Below are 20137 nucleotides of genomic sequence, written 5' to 3' on the forward strand. Positions count from 1 at the left end.
AGAAATATTCTACATCTCAGTCTGCACCCTATGTCTGTCCCCTCTCCCTTCAGGCAATCCTGTGAAATACTGCATATCATTGAAATGATAGAGTTTTTGGTTTTGGTTTTGGTAGGGTTTTTTTTTTTTTAGGTTTTTGCAAGGCAATAGGGTTAAGTGACTTGCCCAAGATCACACAACTAGGCAATTATAAGTGTCTGAGGACGGAATTGTCAGCTGCCTCCTGACAAGAGTTTTTTAAGTCTTTCAGAAGTATTTGTTTTTATGGATGGTCATATAAATTGATCTCTTGGATCTGCTTACTTTACTGTGCTTCAGTTCTTCCAGGGCCTTCTAGGTTTCTTTGAAGCTTTTCCTTTCATCATTTCTTATAGCATGATAGTGATCCATTTTCAGCCATTCTCCAATTGAAGGACAACCCCCTTAATTTCTACTGTAAAAGCTTGGAAATTATAATTACATAATTATATAACTATTTTAGTGTTATTTATAATTAGTTATATATAATTATAATTATATAACTATTTTTCATGTTTTATAATTTATTTTATTCCTTCTCTAGTTATGAATTCTCTTTCCCAAGTTAGAAGAATAACAAGTATTTATAAAATTAAGTTTTGGTGGAGAGTATAGTTGGCATTATCCTTGTCATGAACATAAAAACTAATCATCATACTAAATGTTATAGTACTAGAAGGCTGTAGTTCTTAACTTTCAAGTCAAATGCTATGTTGATTTAATCCAAGAATATGAACAAAAACCAATTTCCCCATAACCACGTATATGAAAGAAATATCCTTGCATTCTCTTTCAACTCATTTTAATATGATGTCTTTTATATTTAGATTGCCTGTTTTGTACTTATTATTGTTATAGTATGAGATGCTGTTCTTTACCTGTTTTCCATCAAATTGGTTTTCAGTTTTCCTCGGAGACCTTGATGAATCAGAAGTCCTTCCAATAATTTGTGTTTTAGTCTTTTTGGAACACTAGGCTACTGTTTTTTTTTTCTTCTAGATCTGGTTTATCTAGTCTCTATTGATGTATTTTCAATTTTTTAAACCAGTTTGGATAATTAATACTTTAATAGATTGGTATCTGATATTACTTGAGATCCCTATATTCCTTTTCATTATTCTTGATGTCTTGTTCATTCTTAAATTTTTATCTGGTTCTATAAAGTAGCCACTAGGTGGTAGTACACTAAATTGATAAGTTAATTTTAGGTTGAGTCTTAATGACATTGGTGCAATCTAGCCATGACACTGAAATGGCTCTGCAGATTTTTTAGTTTTCCTTTTTCAATGTAGAATTTTTCATTATGTAAGCCACATATAGGGTAAGTTAACTCATATTTTATGCATTTTGTACTTAATTTGAGTGATTTTTCTTTATAACACTTTCAATAATAAAGAAGAAAGACATACTAACAAACTCTGTCTATATTAGATATATTATCTTGATGGCTAAGATAAAGTGGAGAAGGGCAGCTTGGTGGCGCAGTGGATAGAGCACTGGTCCTGGAGTCAGGAGTACCTGAGTTCAAATCCGGCCTCAGACACTAATTACCTAGCTGTGTGGCCTTGGGCAAGCCACTTAACCCCATTGCCTTGCAAAAACCTTAAAAAAAAAAGGATAAAGCGGAGAAAAATCTTCAGACCAATATTGCTAATTAACATTCAGTAATTTTGGTAAAGTTATACAAAGGAGATTCAACATTGGGGAAATGTTTCCATAATAAACTCCATAAAGAGCAAAAACTAAAAAATGCATGATTAGCTTCATAGATACATTAAAAACTTTCAACAAAATATAACACTTTTTTATAAGACTCTGATAGGGCATAGGCATGGAAAGGACTGACTTTTAATATGATCAAAAACATTATTTTCAGTGAAAAACCAATAGCTTCCCCAATAAATTCAAGGGTAAAATAGTCAGGTAAGAATGCTGTTTTTATTGGCAAAGAAGAGGATAAAGTGTCTCTTTGCAGATGAAATGATGGTTTTCTTAGAAAACTCTAGAAAGATTAATAAAATAATGAGCATTTGAGTATAAAAAAGAACAGAAAAAGAGGTCCATCTCTGTTATATACAGTTTATTTTACATATCTAGTTCCAAAGCTTTCTCATCTCTGTTTCTCTCTAAATCTTCGGTACTCATATGTGCATTTTAAAAAATACTTCGGGGGTGGCTAGGTGGCTCAGTGAATAAAGCACCAGCCCTGGAGTCAGGAGTACCTGGGTTCAAATCCGGCTTCAGACACTTAATAATTACCTAGCTGTGTGGCCTTGGGCAAGCCACTTAACCCCATTTGCCCTTGCAAAAAGAAAAAAACAAACCAACCCTAAAAAAAAAATACTTCATCTTGGATTTGGACCCAGGTGCTCCTAGCTCAAAGGGCCAATGCTCTGTCCACCACCCAGCCACCCCCTACTATTATTCTATACAATGCAGTTAAAAGTATATTATCACTACTATATTGCATTTCATATGGCTGGGTAATTGTTGGGTGTATGGGGCCAGATGTGGGCTCGGGTGCTCCTGGCTCCAGAGCTGGTGCTCTATCCATTGCGCCACCTGGCCATACCTACAATTATTACTATTATTTTTTTTATTGTAATTTTTTCTCTCCCCTTTATCGCTCAAGCGAGTCTATATTTATGGGGGGTATTTTGTTTACTCTTAAACAAGAATATTTTATTAATATATAAAAAACATTATTTGTACAAAATGAGAACAAATATTAACTAAAAAGAAAAGACTAAAAAAATAATTCATCAACAATTCATTTTCTTATTTATGCCATCGTTATCACTAGCTAGCTCCTTCTTCCTGCTAATTCATTCCCCCTACCCCTCACAGAAATAGAAAAATCCCTTCCCTTCTGAAAAAATAATCTTAGTCACATAAAACATCTGCAAATTGACTATTATGTCTCTTATAACTCTAGTCCATCATTCTCTCCCTGTCATGGAGCCTATTTCATCATTTTTGGTTGATAATTACATTGATTAGAGTTATTGAAAAGGTCTTCCAAATTATTTTTCTTTACTATGTTATCATTGTTATAAATTGTTCTCTTGGTTCTGCTTACTTCATTTGATACCAGATCATACATGTCTTCTCAAATTTCTCTGAATCTGTTTCTTTTGTCATTTCCTATGGTACATTATGATATATTCTGTTACATTCATATCTATTCAACATTGCCTCAGTGGATGAGCACCTTTTTAATTTCCAGTTGTTTGCTTCAATAACAAAAAAAAATTGCTGCTCTGAAAATTCTTGTACATATAATCCTTTCCCTCTTTTTTTTTGGTTCCTTTTGCAGCATTTCATAATGGTATTACTAGGTCAATTGTAGAAACAATTTAGTTCCAATGACTACCAATTTCCATTCCCATATTCCCTCCAACAATTGTCATTTTCCTTCTTAGAATTGTTTTAGTTCACAATTCTCTTAATTTCCATTTCTCTTATTATGTAATTTTTAATTAATTTTATTCTGACCTAAAGAAAGAAAACAAACATTTCCATAACATAGTAATAGAAACAAAAGATTGCACATTAAACCTCAAAATGATTATGTACAACCTCCTATTACTTTATAATATATAATAAAGTTATCATGTAACTTTTTCCTTTTTTTCTTCCCTTCCACTTCTCCCCACCCTAAAGATGTCTGTCATTAGACACAAATATGTATATGTGTGTATTTTAAATCATTTTGATAGATATATATATTTCTCTAGATGCAAATAGAATCTTCATAGGTAATTTGGATATGTATGGTAGTCAAAATGATTAGTTATTCTTAAACCAATATAGCTCTTAGTACACACAGCATTCTCTTAGTTCTGCCATGGCCTCAAGCTTTAGGGAAATCACTTTAGTGACTGAATAGACAGTGGACTATAGTAGGGAGAGACTTGAGCCTGGCCAATCCCCCAGCAGCATAGATGACAAAAAGGTCAGATTTACATCTTTGAGTTATGATCCGACAAAGTGCTCAAGTTACTCCCTATGAACCAGAGATGAACTAGAACTGGCTATTAAATTCTAATGGAAATATTTCAACAATACTTACCCCAAATCGGTCTATAAAGGTTACCAATCTAGCCCCTGGGGGTGGGGGGAAGGGGGCAGGCAGGGGTGGGTAGAATGCTAGAATTTGTTTTATCACCATATAGAGCACATTCTTAGCATGATCAGATTTTTTAAAATTTTTTAATCAACATATATTAAATACCTACTAAGTGCCAGTCACTGGGCTAGGTGCTGTGGGATAGGAGCACAAAGAATGAAGTAATCCCTGCTTGCAAGACTGTTTGCATTCTACTTGGAAGACAAAAAGGATATAAAGTTATCCAGTATACACATCAGGGGAATATTAGTGCCTGAATATACAAAGGTGGGGGGGGGGGGTTAGGGGGTTCACTCTTTAGGATCTTATGTACAGTGCTCAAGGGCAGGGACTGTTGTATCTCCAGCACTTAGCCATGCCTGGCTGTAGGAAGCCCCTTTTAAATGCTTATTGATTGATTGATTTGATAATACAGACTTAACTTACCAAATTAGTTCATTCTCTTAAGATCTCTATTCCTGTTCAGCCTTCCTGTGTTATCTTTTCCCAAATGTGACTGCAATAAATTAATCCAGCTTACTTGTGTGTTGCATGGCCCCACTCCCTCACTGGCAAGTCCTGAATCTCCAATCTGTGCCTTGGTTTATGTTAGTAAAGACTTTGTCCTAACATCCAAGTATTCTAACCTCATGTTATTTGGGAATTGATCTTGGTCTCACAAGTAAATGCTTGACAGTCATTAAACCATGGTCAGAAGGAAAAAAAGTCTTGATTCCTGAAGTAGATGTTTGATATTCTGAACAAATACTGAATCAGATGAACGCTCAATTTTGGTTCTGCCATCCAAAACAGATAGATTGGTCAGTCTTTTAGCCCCCTCTGCATTATCATGTAACCACATGAGTGTGCTCAAGGTACTCTGGGCTGGCTCCAGGAGCATCAGCAGGTCTTTAGTTATCCATCGACTAGGGCAGAGATGAATTTATCCTCATTCAGCTAACTCTTGGCTCTATCTAGCATGTGATCAAAATTCTTAAGGACTTTGCCTTTTTTGAATCTTGATATATAATTTTTCAAATCCTCCTTTGCTTCTTCATGCAGATCAATCAACCAAAATTGCCCATGAGAACTCTGGACCCTCGGATTTTGCCGCGAGGACCAGACTTTACTCCAGCCTTTGCAGACTTTGGGAGACAGACATCTGGTGGAAGAGGTGTACCTGTAAGTGCCTGTTCCCTACAACCCAATTAGTTAGAATCTGACCACAGACTCCATGAAGTCTTGCCCAACAGCAAGAGAGCTGCTTTTATTCCTCTCCCCAAGAAGACTAAGTAGAAGAGGTGGAGACTCTCCTTTCCATGCTAATTTTGAAGCAAATAAAGGATACTTTTGAGTGGTTTTAAACTGATAGAAGCTGGTCTGCATTAATTTGGTCTGGATTTTTTTTCCCCATACTTCTTTCACAATGACCTGCAAATGTGTAGGAATGGTTGTACTCTTAATCACTTGATTAAACTCTGCTGGGGTCCTAAGAAGTGAAGGAAAAGTGCCATTATCCACCTAATTGCCATCTCTTTGCTTTGTCTTTTCTTACTACAGATTTGCAAAGTGCCGAGCAGGCATGGCTTACCAATCCTGGAGCAGGGCAAAGCCCCCACGTGCACCCCACTGCCGATGTCTCACCCCCCGCTGAAGAGCCTGCCTCTGGGGGTGCGCTGGATCCTTTTCTTACTGGGCGCTCGGGAGGCTGGCAGAATCTTCCCCGCTTGTTGCTCTTCTGGTTGAGTGTAGGGCAGGAAATGAGTGTGAACATGACATATGCAAAATGGTGCAGTACTGGTAAAATGCAGATGACGTTACCTCCCCGCAGCCGCCCCCCCCAACCCCAGGCAGGCTCTTCAGCGGGGGTGTGGCCAGCAACCAGCGGGTCCATGCGGGGGCACTGCGCGGTGCAGGATTCGGCAGCTGATGCCTGCTCTGCACTTGGTCGACGTGCTGGGCTCAGCTGTCAATGGCCGGATGCCTCCTTGGCCCATGATATTCATTGGCACAATCAGCACTTAATGCTAATGTTCTCAAGGAATTTGGGGTCTCGTGTACATTTGCAGATCACCCTGTTAAGAGTAATTTATCTGAATGCTCTTTTAAATATTTTTATACAAGGTGATATGTTTTTATTTCCCCATCACTTTTTTTTATGACCATTTTTGAAATCTGCTTTACATTAAGACTCCATTATTGAAAGAATAAATTCATTTATAGACATTTGAAGTTCCTAAACATTTGTGGCAACTAAACATTGATCAGTTACATTATTGTGCCCACAATGGGCACTGTGCCAAAAAAGTATATAAAAAGAGCCCTCTCTTTGGGGGCCTTCTGACCTAATGAAATGATCATTAAAAAGACACGGTGTGTGTGACTATCTTAGTCTCATACAAGTTTGGAAATTTTCTAAAAAAAACATTTTGATTTTTCTGTTTCCTAAATGAGTTTACCACAAAGTCTGAGAAAGCAGCTTTCTAGAACCATTGAACCTTATATTTTAACAGCATTTTTCCCTTTCTTTTTGATGGTTTAAATTTCTTTTTTTTTTTTAATTCTTACCATTCAGACTATTCTTATGGTTAACAGCATCTGTGCTTATCATATTGCTCAGCTTTGTTCATATGCCACTCACATGAAATATTGATTTCTTTTCTTTATCATGAACATTCACCTTCCTTTACCAGCTTACCTATGCAGTGCTTGCCAGTGGTTAAAGTCAAGAATAGGTATTGCCCATGCATACATAGAATGTTACTTTTTAAAACATTTTTAATGAATTAAATGTTATCAGAATGTATGTTTACATGCCAATCTACATTGCTACATAGATATGTGTATATGTGTCAAGTGATTCAGTATGTATCTGATATTGGATATAGTCAGGCAAAAGTGATGGTAATAGAGCCATTATCAGGAATTAAAAGGACCATTTGAATTCTTTACTCCTTTTCTCTAAGTAGTACTATAATACAGCAAACGCTAATTTTTAAAATCAAATTGGAGCATTTATGGAAGATGTAATGACTTGATTTCAGCCAGGCTAATTCTCTGTTAACTTTACCTTTTGTTAACTAGCCCTTACATCACAGCCTCTCTTGCTTTTTCATATTTCAGCCCAAATTGTTAAATATTTTTAAACTTAAGTTTTTTTAGTGATAAGCTAATTTTGTGATATACTTGAAACTTGGAGAAATGTTTACACATAACCTTCATTTGTTTCCTCATATGAAATTAAAATAGAGAGGAAGATTAGAATATTATATTTTTAATATGTTAACCCTACTGGGTTTTTTTCCTGTCTCTTTCTTATATTACTTTAGAAACGTACCCACTGTGATGTTAGTATTTTTTAAATTCTGTTGCTGTTGTAGAGGGAAGGAGACTCTTTTATTAGATAAGTATTCACTTTGACTTCCCTTCTAACTCTATGATCCTGTTATCTTAGCAGAGCATAGAAAAAAATATCAAATAATAGTGTGACTCTATAGACATAGCTAGTTCTGGTCCCTGCATTCATTCCACAAATTATCTTACTTTCCAAAAATTGCCAAATATGATAAATTGATATATATATTTACTAAGATTAATTCTCAGAGTAACTTAAGTCACTTAGTGTGTTTACGACTCCTCTAAGATTTTATGTTGTGACCAATTAAGATAAACATTTCAAATTGATCAACAAATTAGTCTGTACCTCATATGTAATTTAACAAAAATTCCAAGTAAGAGCCCCATTGTTGCAAAGTAAAGTACTGCATGTGCCTATTTTCTGGGAACTGACGGCATTTCAGACTATGAAATTTCTGCAGATTCTTTATAAAAATCATGTGGACAGTTGTTTAGTTATCTTTGGTGGGAAAAGAGAACAAAGAATGGATAGTGAAAAAGAGGCCTTTACAACAGTGTTACAGATTAGTTGATAAGATAGACAAAACCTAGTGGTAGAATAACCATCCTCTCTTCACCATTCTTTTAATGGCACCCCTCAAAAGTACTTCAAGCACAGGAGGTTTATTTCAGATCTTTATTAAGGACTTTCTTTATCCTTGGTCCTAGGGAATTGACCAGTATGAATAAGACACAATTTTATTATACACTTAATTCAAGAAGCTTACATTCAGTTTAGGGTATGGACACAGATAATTATAACACAAAACAGAACATGAGGATTGAACCAGAGGATACCCAAGTCATTCCCCACCCCCCACCCCAGCTCTAAATCATGATCTTAGCAGTGAAGTGAAGAAATTCCAAAATTGAAAGAAGAAAAGTCCTCAACTTCTGGTGATAGAATACAGGTAAAATTCATCAGTTCAACTGCCACTTACTGTGAACACTCCCCATGGCCATGCCCTGTGCTCGGTGGAGGAGTTGTTAGACATCTCTGCCGTCATGGAGCATAACGATGTCTCCTTGAGTGATCCATTTCCTAAGGGTGATGGGACAAATGTACATCAGCTTTTAAAGTGGACAATGGGTAAAAATGAGCGACTCTCTATTCCCTTAGAAGAAGAAAGTGGGGCACAGGTATTAGATATTAGCTTGTAAGTGACTGACTCTTCTTCAGGGGCTCTGCGACAGGGGTCCTTTGACTTTGACCAGATGCTTAAAACCCCAAGATATAATTGTCAAACAGAGGTTGTAAGCTCCTCAAGGACAGGTGAATCCCCCATTTGATAGATGAGATAACATTGAAGTAGAAGTTGGGGTCCTGGCTTCTAGTTTATATCAGTTTTTGAACTAACTATTCTCTTCCTAGGTCTCACATTCCTCATGTGTAAAGGTCATTCTTTATAATTATACTTCTGTTTATGTCCTGTAGCGCCATGTCAGATAATATCCAGGAACTCCTAGTGCTGAGTCACAAGGGAAATGTTTACCAGGGATTACATTGATGGGGATGAGATATTGGCAGAATTATCTGAGGCTTTACAGCTAATAACTCTTGGAAGGCACTTTATAAACTAATAGACATGGAAAAAACTTAGTGGTAATCATTTGAAGAGCTATTAGGTGGTGCCAGTGAATAGAACACCTGTCCAGGCTGGAATCAGGAGGACCTGAGTTCACAACTAGCCTCAAGATACTTACTTAGCTGTGTGACTCAGGACAAGTCACTTAACCCTGTTTACCTCATTTTCTTCATATGTAAAATGAGCTGGAGAAGAAAAGATCAAGCCACTCTAATATCTTTGCCAAGAAAAATCCTCCAAAGTGGTCAGAGTCAGAAATAACTGAAACTAGTCAAAGCAAATTATTTGAAATAAAGAACATAGCAGTAAATGGTTTCCATTGGATTTTTGTTGATAATGAAGTATAGTGTGTGGGTATGTAACTTGCATATGCACACACACACATATATATGTATATATATGCATATAATTAGTCTTATCTGATTGATTTATATATGGATGTATGTATGAGAAACTGATCAGATAGAGTAGACAGTATCATTAGTTAATTAAACTTGTTTGGAATTACGGGTCATAAACCTCTGAGGAAATTAGTAAAGTTAGATAAATTGCATTTCATTTAATAAACAACTTACACCTGTGAACAATTATCATCTTTGCTTCAGAGATATAACTAACTGTTCACCTTGACCTCAGAACAAGGAAATAAGGGTTTGTAATGCCAACTACTTAACCCTAGACCTTTGGCAACCTGTCAGTTAATTTCTTATTGCTTTGTCTTTTCCCTTTGACATCTAGTTTAGAATGACATCTTCCAAAAATAGTGGTCACTTTTTAAGTGACCCGGATTGAAAAGATTTATCTAGGGGCGGCCAGGTGGTGTAGTGGATAAAGCACCGGCCCTGGAGTCAGGAGTACCTGGGTTCAAATCCAGTCTCAGACAATAATTACCTAGCTGTGTGGCCTTGGGCAAGCCACTTAACCCCATTTGCCTTGCAAAAAAAAACCTTAAAAAAAGATTTATCTATATAAATGTTTTTTGGCGGAAAGATTATATGCAACTGCTATTTATCACCTAACAAAATGCAAATCCCAGAATTTACACATGGACATTTAGAGAAATGGGAATTTGATATCTTTGCAGTCTAGAAAAAATTTCCTTCTTAAGCAAAGTATACTTTTTAAAAATTTTACTCTAATTTTATATGCATCCAGTAGCAGTTCTTGCAAAGTGACAAAAGTAAATGTCTTGTGATATAAATTTTAGTATTAGACATGTACTATTACTGCAGAAGACATTTACCTACTTGGGATGGGCATTCGGCTATAATGTGAATGATTAAGATATATATATATATAGTATTTTGATTCTTTATTATTGAGAATTACTCTGTGTCTTCTTCATATGAACTTTTGGCAGTAAATGTTCCTCTTCCAGTACAATGTATCTTGAGAAATGCTTCCTATCGAATGCTGTTCTCTTTTCAGCGCTACTCTTCATTAGCAAGGTGTCCTGCTTCATTACTCTTTCAATTATTACTTGGTCATATTCAATCATTGCTGGCTCTTTGTGACCCTTTTTTAGGGAAGATTTTTTTTTTTTTTTAGTTTTTGCAAGGCAAATGGGGTTAAGTGGCTTGCCCAAGGCCACACAGCTAGGTTAACTGTCTAAGCCTGGATTTGAACCCAGGTACTCCTGACTCCAAGGCCGGTGCTTTATCCACTACACCACCTAGCCGCCCCAGGGAAGATTTCTTGGCAGAGATATTAGAGTGGTCTGACATTTTCTTCTCTAACATACTTACATATGAAGAAATTGAGGCAGGCAAGGTTAAGTGGCCTGTCCTGAGTCACAGAGCTAGAAGTGTCCAGGGCTGAATTTGAATTCAGGTCCTCTGAACTCCAGGGCTAGCACTCTATCCACTATACTAAGTAGCCACACTGGTATTATTACCTTATGTTTCAGCCATGTCTGACTCTTTGTGAACCCATTTGAGATCTTGGCAGAGATACTGAAGTGGTTTGCTATTTCCTTCTCCAGCTCATTTTACAGATGAGGAAACTGAGGCAAACCATGACTTAACCTCACACAATGAGTGCCTGAGAGCAGATTTGAACTCTGGAGGATAAGTCTTTTTGACTCCAGCTGTGGCACTCTAATCCACTGTGGGTGGCACTTAACTGCCATGGTATCACCTGTTAACCAACTTTTAATTTGGATTTTCCCCCTGTTTTTAAATGTATGTCCTCTAACTCCCCCCTCCAAAAATAAATCAGATTTTTTTTCTTAACCATGCCCAAGGCATTCCTAATCCTATGTATATAGCAAAAAAATGAGAAATCATGTGATACTATTTCAAGGATGCACATCTAGAAGTCAGAATCATCTTTTGAGTTGTGCATCTACTATTTCATCTTGGCCAATTAGATTTTCCTCTCATCTCATGTTTCCTTCTCCATTAAAAAATGAAGGCACGTGATGCAGGATGCATAATTAAATAGCAAATTAATTAAAGATTTTAGTGGACTTGAAGTTTACATAACCCAAAGGTTATGAGGGAAATGAGAGTCCTACAGTTCTCAGATCTCACCTAGAGATATTTTTAGTTATAAAGTGCCATTTTTTTTTTGCAAGACAGTGGAATTAAGTGACTTGTCCAAGATCACACAGCTAAGCATTAAGTGTCTGAGGCTGGCTCTGAACTCAGGTCCTCCTGACTCTAGGGTGGGTACTCTGTCTACTGCACCACCTAGTTGTCCCCAGTTGCCCTTTTCTTCAAGAACAATATTAATAAGAGTATTCAGAGGAAGGCAACTAGGAGACAATACCAATAAGGATCAGGGGAAAGAAGTGGATGTGTTTTGGCCTGGAGAAAAGTGGCTACAGGACAACAGAAGTCAGTGGAAGCAGCAGTTTCCAGTTTAGACTTGGGGTTAGTAAAAACCACTGACAAAAGTGGAATGGGCTACTTCCAGAGGCACCAGGCCCCCCCACCAAGAGATTGGAGGAGCCCTGCTCAAGACGATTTTAGTAGGGATTCCTTTCATGCTCAAGTTGAAGTTGGGAGCCCTTGAAGTCCCTTCCATCTCTCCAACTCAGACCTCCAAGTTGCCTTCCTGTTCTTACATTTTCAGATTCTAGCTGGTCACAGGACACAGTCCTGGCTTTCCAAGATGCCCTTTTTGTTTATCTTGGTTTGTCGGCACTAATGTGCACTGGAACATTTTTATTAATTCTGCCAATCCTCATTGGCACAGCCATTTCTAATTAGCTTGAATGGCAAGTGTAAAAGGAAGGACCTCAAAGAACTACTGTGTATATGAAACATTTAAGAGATTTTTAAATTTCATGAATAAATATCAGTATCTGGGGCCTATCTATGAATTTACCCTCATAGACAACATGCTGCTTCTCCTAATGTTCCCTAAGAGTGCCTCCTGCATGGTGGTGGCCCCAAACCAGATGGGATGCTAACCGATAAAGTCAGGTTTAGGGAACTATCTTGGACTAGCTACTCACAGCACTCTGAGGATTAAATGTCAACACATCCTGTATCTCAGGTTTATCTCACAGGCAGCTTGCCAGCCAGAGTGTCAACATAAAGATTTCAGTTGGAGAAATGATAATCAAGCAAGGAAAGCATTTACTGCAATGAATATTTTATAGGACAGGATGTCACATTTTGCTTAACTCATTGTCCCTTGTCATTGCATCTCTTAATTTGAGTGACATGTTAACATGTATTGGTTGCAGCAGGGTTTGAACAATTCAGGACCATGGGAACAGAGGGAGCTCATTTAAGAAACTGTAGGGATCTGGTGATGTAGGAGGCAGTGAGTGCTCTGCAGGGAAAGAAGCTGCAGGAACTTAATTATTGGCCAAGTTGTGTTTTAAAATGCAAATTAGATAATACAGACAAGTTTGCATCATATATGCCCCCTCTTCATATGTACAGCTTAAGACATAGGACATTACAAAAAAAAACCAAATTTTTAAATCCCAGAAATTTATAATTCCATTAAATTCTAGCAGTGCAAAAATATATTTCCTTGGAGCAGATTTTGTGTTATTACTGTTACTTGTATACTTAATAAGTTGTAAAAAGCACAGAAAGGATGGGTACCTAACTTGTCAAAGATATTTATAGAGTTATTTTGTGCTTTAGGGAAGGGCTAGACTTTTTCCCTTTTGATTCTTAGAATTTAGGCATGGGAGAGCGGTACAATCTAATAGCATATTTTTTTAGATTTTTACAAGGCAAATGGGGTTAAGTGGCTTGCCCAAGGCCACACAGCTAGGTAATTATTAAGTGTTTGAGACTGGATTTGAACCCAGGTACTCCTGACTTTGAGGCCAGTGCTTTATCCACTACGCCACCTAGCTGCCCTGATAGCATTTTTTAAAATTTTGTCTTCAAAATACACAGTACCAAATATTTTTCATACTAGGGAGAGGAGAGTTATTAAAAGCCCTATCTATCTTTGGGGTGTTGCCCAGGGCAAACATTTTCCATCTTTTGAAAGAAAATGGCCCATGTCCCTGACATGATGTAACTCCAAACTTTGCTTGAATCTAAAGTGGTTTATAGTCTCCATCTACTGTTTGTTTAGCAGCATACAAATATTGTATGGGAACTGTGCGTCCTCTGTGTAGATATAATCAGGAATGTTCTTGTCCTAGTTGTTGAACGTTGGCCCAAGAAGATCTCAGCCAGGCCAGAGAAGAGAACCCAGGAAGATTATCACTGTTTCTGTGAAAGAAGATGTCCATCTCAAAAAGGCAGAGAATGCCTGGAAGCCCAGCCAGAAAAGAGACAGCCTGGCTGAGGACCCTGAAAATATAAAGACCCAGGTGAGGCTTCTCAAAGACAGTGATTGATTCATAATCTTATTTGTCATTGCCATCATTAAACTAACTTATGAAATTGAGCTATTATAAAATTCTGTAATTTCCAAATCCATAGCTTTTTTCTCAGTCCTCATCCTCTGTCGACTGTGCAGCCTTTGACAACATCGGGCTTCTCCCAGATGTTCTCCCCCAGTTTTTGTAATGCTGATCTCTCCCTGGCTTTTTCTCTGCTTGTCTGATCATTCCTCAGTCTTCTTTTCTTGCTCTTCATCCAGAGCATACCCACTAACCAGGGGTGTACCCCAGGGCTCTATCCTTGGGTCGCTTGTCTCCTCCCTCTTGACTGTCTCACTTGGTGATCTCATTGACTCCCATGGCTTCAGTGACCATCTCCCCACATTGCTCCTGAGCTCCAATCTCATCTTACCGAGTGGTTTTAGTGGAGATCTAATCTGATGGCCTGGAGGCATAGCCAAAAGAGAACTGTTTTCCCCTCAAAACCATTTCCCTTTCCAATCAAGAAAACCATCATCTTCATAGCACTCAAGGCTCCCAACCTTATGATCATCCTCAGCTCCTCTACTGCCTCACTGTATAGTCAGTCTGATGCCACGTCTTGTTTCTGCCTTCCTCAGATCTGTGTATCCGTGTATCCCCTTCTATCATCTGACAGCGACACCATCTTCAGGCCCTTGTCACCTTGTGCCTCCATTCTTTGCAGTGGCCCTCTGGTGCATGTCCCCTCTGAATGTCTGCCCCCTCTCCATTCTTCTTTCACTTCTCAAGTAATGTTTCTAAAGTGCCTCCCTCAAATATAAAAGTCCTCTCTCTGGCTTCTTCCTTTTGAGACTTGTTCTGAAGCCTCTGCATGCTCTCCTTGTTGTTTCTTACTGTCATCCCATCCTCTAATGCCCCCCCCCAACTCCTGGAAAATCCTCCCTCCCAAAACTCATCAAATTCTGTCTTCTATAGGAGGACTCTCCTTAGATGACCACCTGCTTCAACCTTTTACCTGCCTCTATGTTTGTTTGCTGCATACTGTTTTCCTTACTAGATTTTCAATTTACCCCCTGTGTCCATAGCACTTAGCAGGAGCCCTAACCCATAGTAGGTGCTGAAAAATGCTTGTTGATTGACTGATCAACTAAAATAGACTAGATCATAGCATTTAGATAACCTGGTTTTTTTTCCTAGGGTTTGTTTTCTCTCTAGTTTTTTTTATCTTTATTTCAAGGTTCCATGATTTCATCTGTGTGAAACTGCTTCCCTTTCATAGACAGTCTTTTCAAAATTTGCTGATGAACAGATTGGTAGCTTGGTGGTCAACTTGCTTGTGATGAATCTCTCTGCACTTAACACCTGTTTCTCTGAAGATAAATACACTATCCATCTTCATGAATGAATATCAGTATCTGGGGCCTATCTATGAATTTACCCTCATAGACAACATGCTGCTTCTCCTTAAAGTTCCCTAAAAGTGCCCACTGCATGGTGGTGGCCCCAAGACAGATGGGATGCCAACTGATAAAGTCAGGTTTAGGGAACTGTCTTGGGCTAGCTACGCACAGCACTCTGAGGATTAAATGTCAGCACATCCTGTATCTCAGGTTTACCTTACAGGCAGCTTGCTAGCCAGAGTGTCAAATGTAAAAATTTCAGTTGGAGAAATGATAATCAAGCAAGGAAAGCATTTACTGCAATGAATATTTTATGGGACAGGATGTCACATTTGGGAGCCTTTCCATTTCAATATGTAGGAACCTGTCACTTATGTTGGACTTTATTTCCATATTTTTCTTGAAAACAGATAGTTTGCCTGAAACTTGCAGACATCACAGACTCCTCACAATTTAAATCTGCAATAGTTGTTTCTCCTGTTCTGACTAACAACACCCTAAGCCTCCCATAGAGATCCTCATGTATACCTGGGGACTGGTTGTTACTTCACTCCCTTTGTTCTTTGGAAAGCAAACTTAGAACTATTACATTTATCAGTAAACTTAATCTGGGGTCAGAAGTTAAGTGGTAAGTTTGATCTTATGATCTTCACAGATCTAAGCAGTCATCTTCTGTTTCCATGGTGCCTGTGCCAACTTTTTCAACTTTTCTCATTCTGCTGATGAACAGAAAACTGCAATGGTACAGTTTTCTTTCTGCTTAGTTCTAGACTAAGTGCTCAGAATCTTTTTTGGGGTTGGTGATCCCTTGGGATTCACTTAGTGAATTAAACTTACTTAACTTTTGGTTAGAATTTAGTGAAAAGAAAGATGTTATTTTTTTCCTTATCCAAGCTTTCATATTCCACCAATAGCAATTAAAAAACCTTTGTTCTAAATAATCCTCACCTCTTACCTAAATGGCTACCATGGACTACTGTTTTGTTTTCCTAACCTCAGTCTCTCCCTACTCTGATAGTCAATTTTTAAAAATATATTTTTAACTTTTATTTCTATTTTCAGTTTCAAATTCTCTCCCTTCTTCCACCCCTTTCCTATTTACTGAAAAAGCAAGAAATAAAATACTCATTATACATAGGAAGTCATGTAAACTGTATTTCCATATGTAATGTGGTATATACGAAAGACATCATTTCTTTGTAAAGTATTGACTTTATCAAATCATAAGTCTCCTCAGAAACTCCCAAGTTCCATTTATAACTTCCTTGCCTATTTCTCCAAAATATCAATTTCATTTTAAAAAACTTTTTTGCTAATTGCTTTTCAATAGAACTGGTTTCCTTTGTAATCATATAGAATTTGTTTTCTACATTTAACAGAATGATCCCAAAAAGGGATCCAGAAGCTTCACCAGCCTAATAATCAACAAGGCTCCAATTCTTCCATATTTGCCTCCTCACTGACCCTTTGAATTCTCTGTTCTCTTCTAACTCCAAGACTTCGTTCCCTTTTGTTCTTCCACCTGGAATGTCCTTTCCTGTTCTTTGTCCCATCTTTGAGGAATATTATTTTCTCCACAAGAATTTCTCAGATCTATAGTTCGGACCTCAACTCATCTCCTGACTGTTAGGATTCTTCTAAAAGTTGATGTACTTGTTCTAAGAGAGAGGCTCTTTTCTCCACTTGGCTTATCCTAAGTTTCTGAAGGGTTCAGTCTATGCTGTGATCTTGATGTCTTTTGTATCCTCAACTGAAACCCCAGTTTGGGGGGTACAAAAGAGACATTCATGTATTCTCATTGACAAAGGAATTTGAACCAAGACTTCTTGTTTTTCTCACTGCAGTTCCTAGGTAAAGCTCAATGGTTGTAGACTTCACGTGAAAAGTATTGCCTCTTCCCAAGTAAGATAGGGACATCCTGTGCTCTTTGTTCCAAAAACAGATTTTTAGTAACATTGTTAGACATTACAAAGATTAACAGTCATGAACTTGGTTGCCAAATAAAAGGAAGGTATAATAGAAGTCATGGAGTCTTTACCTTCTGTCCCATGCATGAAACTCTACTCTGTAGTGTCTGGTCTCTGTTTGAATCTTTCCTGAAACAGAAAATGTACTTACTTATAAAATAACTGATTATTAGAAATTTTTATATAGACTGAGACAGGTGTCTTTCTCCCCTAAACTCAGCTTTATCCCCAGAGATTTACAAAATTAATTTGCTTGCTTTTCTAATCAATATATGTTGTTAATAATATTGGATGTTGAACTTAATATTTTTATTGCAGTTTTATTTTATTTTTAATTCCAAATTCACAATTGAGAAAGCCAAGAAAAATAAAACTCATTACAAGTATGTGGTCTTGGACTTTAAAACTATTTAATCTTGACTAGTTTTTCATAAAATATACATAGCTTCATGAATTGTTGTGGATTTTTTTCTTTTTATAATCTCTATAGGAGCTTTTCCGAAAGGTTCGGAGCATCTTAAATAAATTGACACCACAGATGTTCAATCAGCTGATGAAGCAGGTAGCAGAACTCACTGTTGACACAGAGGAACGACTGAAAGGAGTTATTGACCTGGTCTTTGAGAAAGCTATTGATGAACCCAGCTTCTCTGTGGCTTATGCCAACATGTGTCGGTGTCTAGTAACGGTAAGAAAAAGAGGAAGGAGTAAAACTAAATCCCTAAGCAGTCTATTCTCCTCCCCCCCCCCCCCCCCGTAGACATTCCCCCCAGGATATGTTCATGGGGCTATTGAAAGAGAGTATATTTTTAGGATTTTCATTGAACTTTTGTGCTTTCCTGTTATAAAACAGAACCTTCATTTTTTTGGACATGGTGTGTATGCATGTATTTATAAATTTTTAAATTGCTACCAAACTTAGAAAAAGTATTAGTCCCCATATTGCCTAGAGTCCATCACATTTCCCTTGGTGTGGGGTATGGATGAGTACTCATAGTGTAACATAGTGTAACAAAAGAACCCAAACTTAATTATTAAATGTGGTTCTGGTGATCATTCTGTGATTGAAAGTGTGCGGGATTGTTTAAATCTGAAGTTCTGAGCCTTTTTGATCATTAGGCTGGTGAAGATTCTGGATCCCTTCTTGGGATTATTCTGTTAAATGTAGAAAATAAAATCCATATGATTACAAAGGAAACCAGTTCTATTGAAAAGCAATTAGCAAAAAGTTTTTTAAAATAAGTCCACAGCCCCCAGATGAAGAACCCCTGGTTTATATAGTAATGTAATCTCTCTCCCTCATTACAAATCTCCACAGTCCTTCAGGTCTTGCTTTCCGCTCCTTTGCCGTGCTCTTTTGTTTTTATCAACACAACTAATTATTACCTTTCAACCTTTGTAACTAGATTTCCATGCTCCTAGATCTAAGGCAACTGCTGTCCCTATTGGTCTTTTCTGGTCCACATTCACAAAACTGTTTAGTACTATAAGGTTACTAAGCTAGTTGCTTCTTGTCATTTGGCTTAATTATCATGATCTCTCATTGTGTTTTTCACTATTGAGCAACATATAGTAAATACACAAAAGCAATTTGTGTTGAGTACCAGAGACTGTGGTCAATTAGAGACTATTTTACAGAAAACTCATCTGAGGAAAGCCTGCCTCATGGGGGTCAGGAAAAGTAATACAAGAACACTCACTATCTCTTTGAAGAACTTTCAAACTGGTTGTGAGGCATAGGAGACATTAACACAGGACTGTGTCAAAGAAGGCTCTCTGCTCCTCAAGCAAAGCACAATTGCAGTAACTCAAAAGCAGGGTGAGATGTGTACATTGAGAGCCATCTCCTTCCCAGACTTTTTGGACTTGGCTGGTGGTAGAGCCTTAAGAGCTGGTATCAGTTTCATCAGCTATATCAAGACACACTGTACATTGATCCCAACATCATAATAATGCCAGGAGCCTCCCTGGGTACCCTATTGTTTCTACCCATTCAGTAAAGAATAATGATAGAATCTCAAAGAATGCAAGGGTTCCATAATGGTCCATCATTTATAGCCAGTCCTCCTGCAGGACTTCATGACCAGGTATTCCAGACAACCCCCAAATCCCAAAACATAAACAGATTCCTCTGTTGTGATTTAAATTGCCAGAGGTTTTGGACATCTTTTAAACAGAAAAGGTACCATTCCCACCATGACAACATTGTGCAGAAAATGTACCAGCAGTTTTATATCTGTGATGGTTTTTTGAAGCAGGGATCAGAATTCTCCCCGAGTTTCATATCAGATACAGAATTTGTTCCAGGCTATGAGTTTGCACCTTGGTGTCCCCAGCATTCACCTACCTTTTTATTCCTGTTGTGGTAAGAGTAATTACATTAGATGTGGGAAATCTCATGAGAGACAGGGAGGCCTCAAGCACTAAGTTGCCCCTTGTTATAAAACCCATACTTTCTTCAAAACTTGATAGAAATCAAAGCAAGATGAGAAAAAGATCACAATCATTGGGGAAGTGGGAGAATAAAGTAGTGACACAAAAAACTCTGAACTCAAGAAACACTGCCAACATGAATACATTCTTGGCAGCCAGAAGGGGAATGGGGAAAACAGTAAGACCCATTTCATAGAAAGTGGTGAGGTTCCCTTTTGTGATTTTGATTCCCTTTTAGTGAATCTTGTCATGGCCTACTCTCTCCCTGTGTCTCTCATCAGATTATGCACTATTCTGTTTTGACTGCCTCTAGAAGGAAGCAGCCAGGATGAGGGAGGAACTCATTTCCCACCTTGGGAGAATCAATCACTTAGAGGAGAATAAGGCAGAATTGGGTTGTCTTAAGAAAAGTGAACAGCTAAACATCCAGCACAAGATGAATG

At 37.7% G+C, this 20137-nt stretch overlaps 1 protein-coding gene across 8 annotated transcripts in view; it reads left to right on the plus strand.

Moving 5' to 3' along the window:
- The window catches only part of EIF4G3 (eukaryotic translation initiation factor 4 gamma 3), a 252487-nt gene that overhangs the window by 189762 nt on the left and 42588 nt on the right, over nucleotides 1–20137 (plus strand). For 4 of the 8 annotated variants that reach the window (XM_074218211.1, XM_074218212.1, XM_074218214.1 and 1 more), the window contains 4 exons: nucleotides 5189–5308; nucleotides 5687–5797; nucleotides 13730–13900; nucleotides 17752–17949. In XM_074218211.1, coding sequence (XP_074074312.1) covers nucleotides 5189–5308; nucleotides 5687–5797; nucleotides 13730–13900; nucleotides 17752–17949 — 600 coding nt within the window. The remainder of the gene's footprint in view (nucleotides 1–5188; nucleotides 5309–5686; nucleotides 5798–13729; nucleotides 13901–17751; nucleotides 17950–20137) is intronic. The other 4 variants (XM_074218213.1, XM_074218215.1, XM_074218216.1 and 1 more) reach the window with 1 other exon arrangement.

The sequence above is a fragment of the Macrotis lagotis genome, chromosome 1 (genome assembly GCF_037893015.1).
Source record: "Macrotis lagotis isolate mMagLag1 chromosome 1, bilby.v1.9.chrom.fasta, whole genome shotgun sequence".
Classification (NCBI taxonomy): Eukaryota; Metazoa; Chordata; class Mammalia; order Peramelemorphia; family Peramelidae; genus Macrotis; species Macrotis lagotis.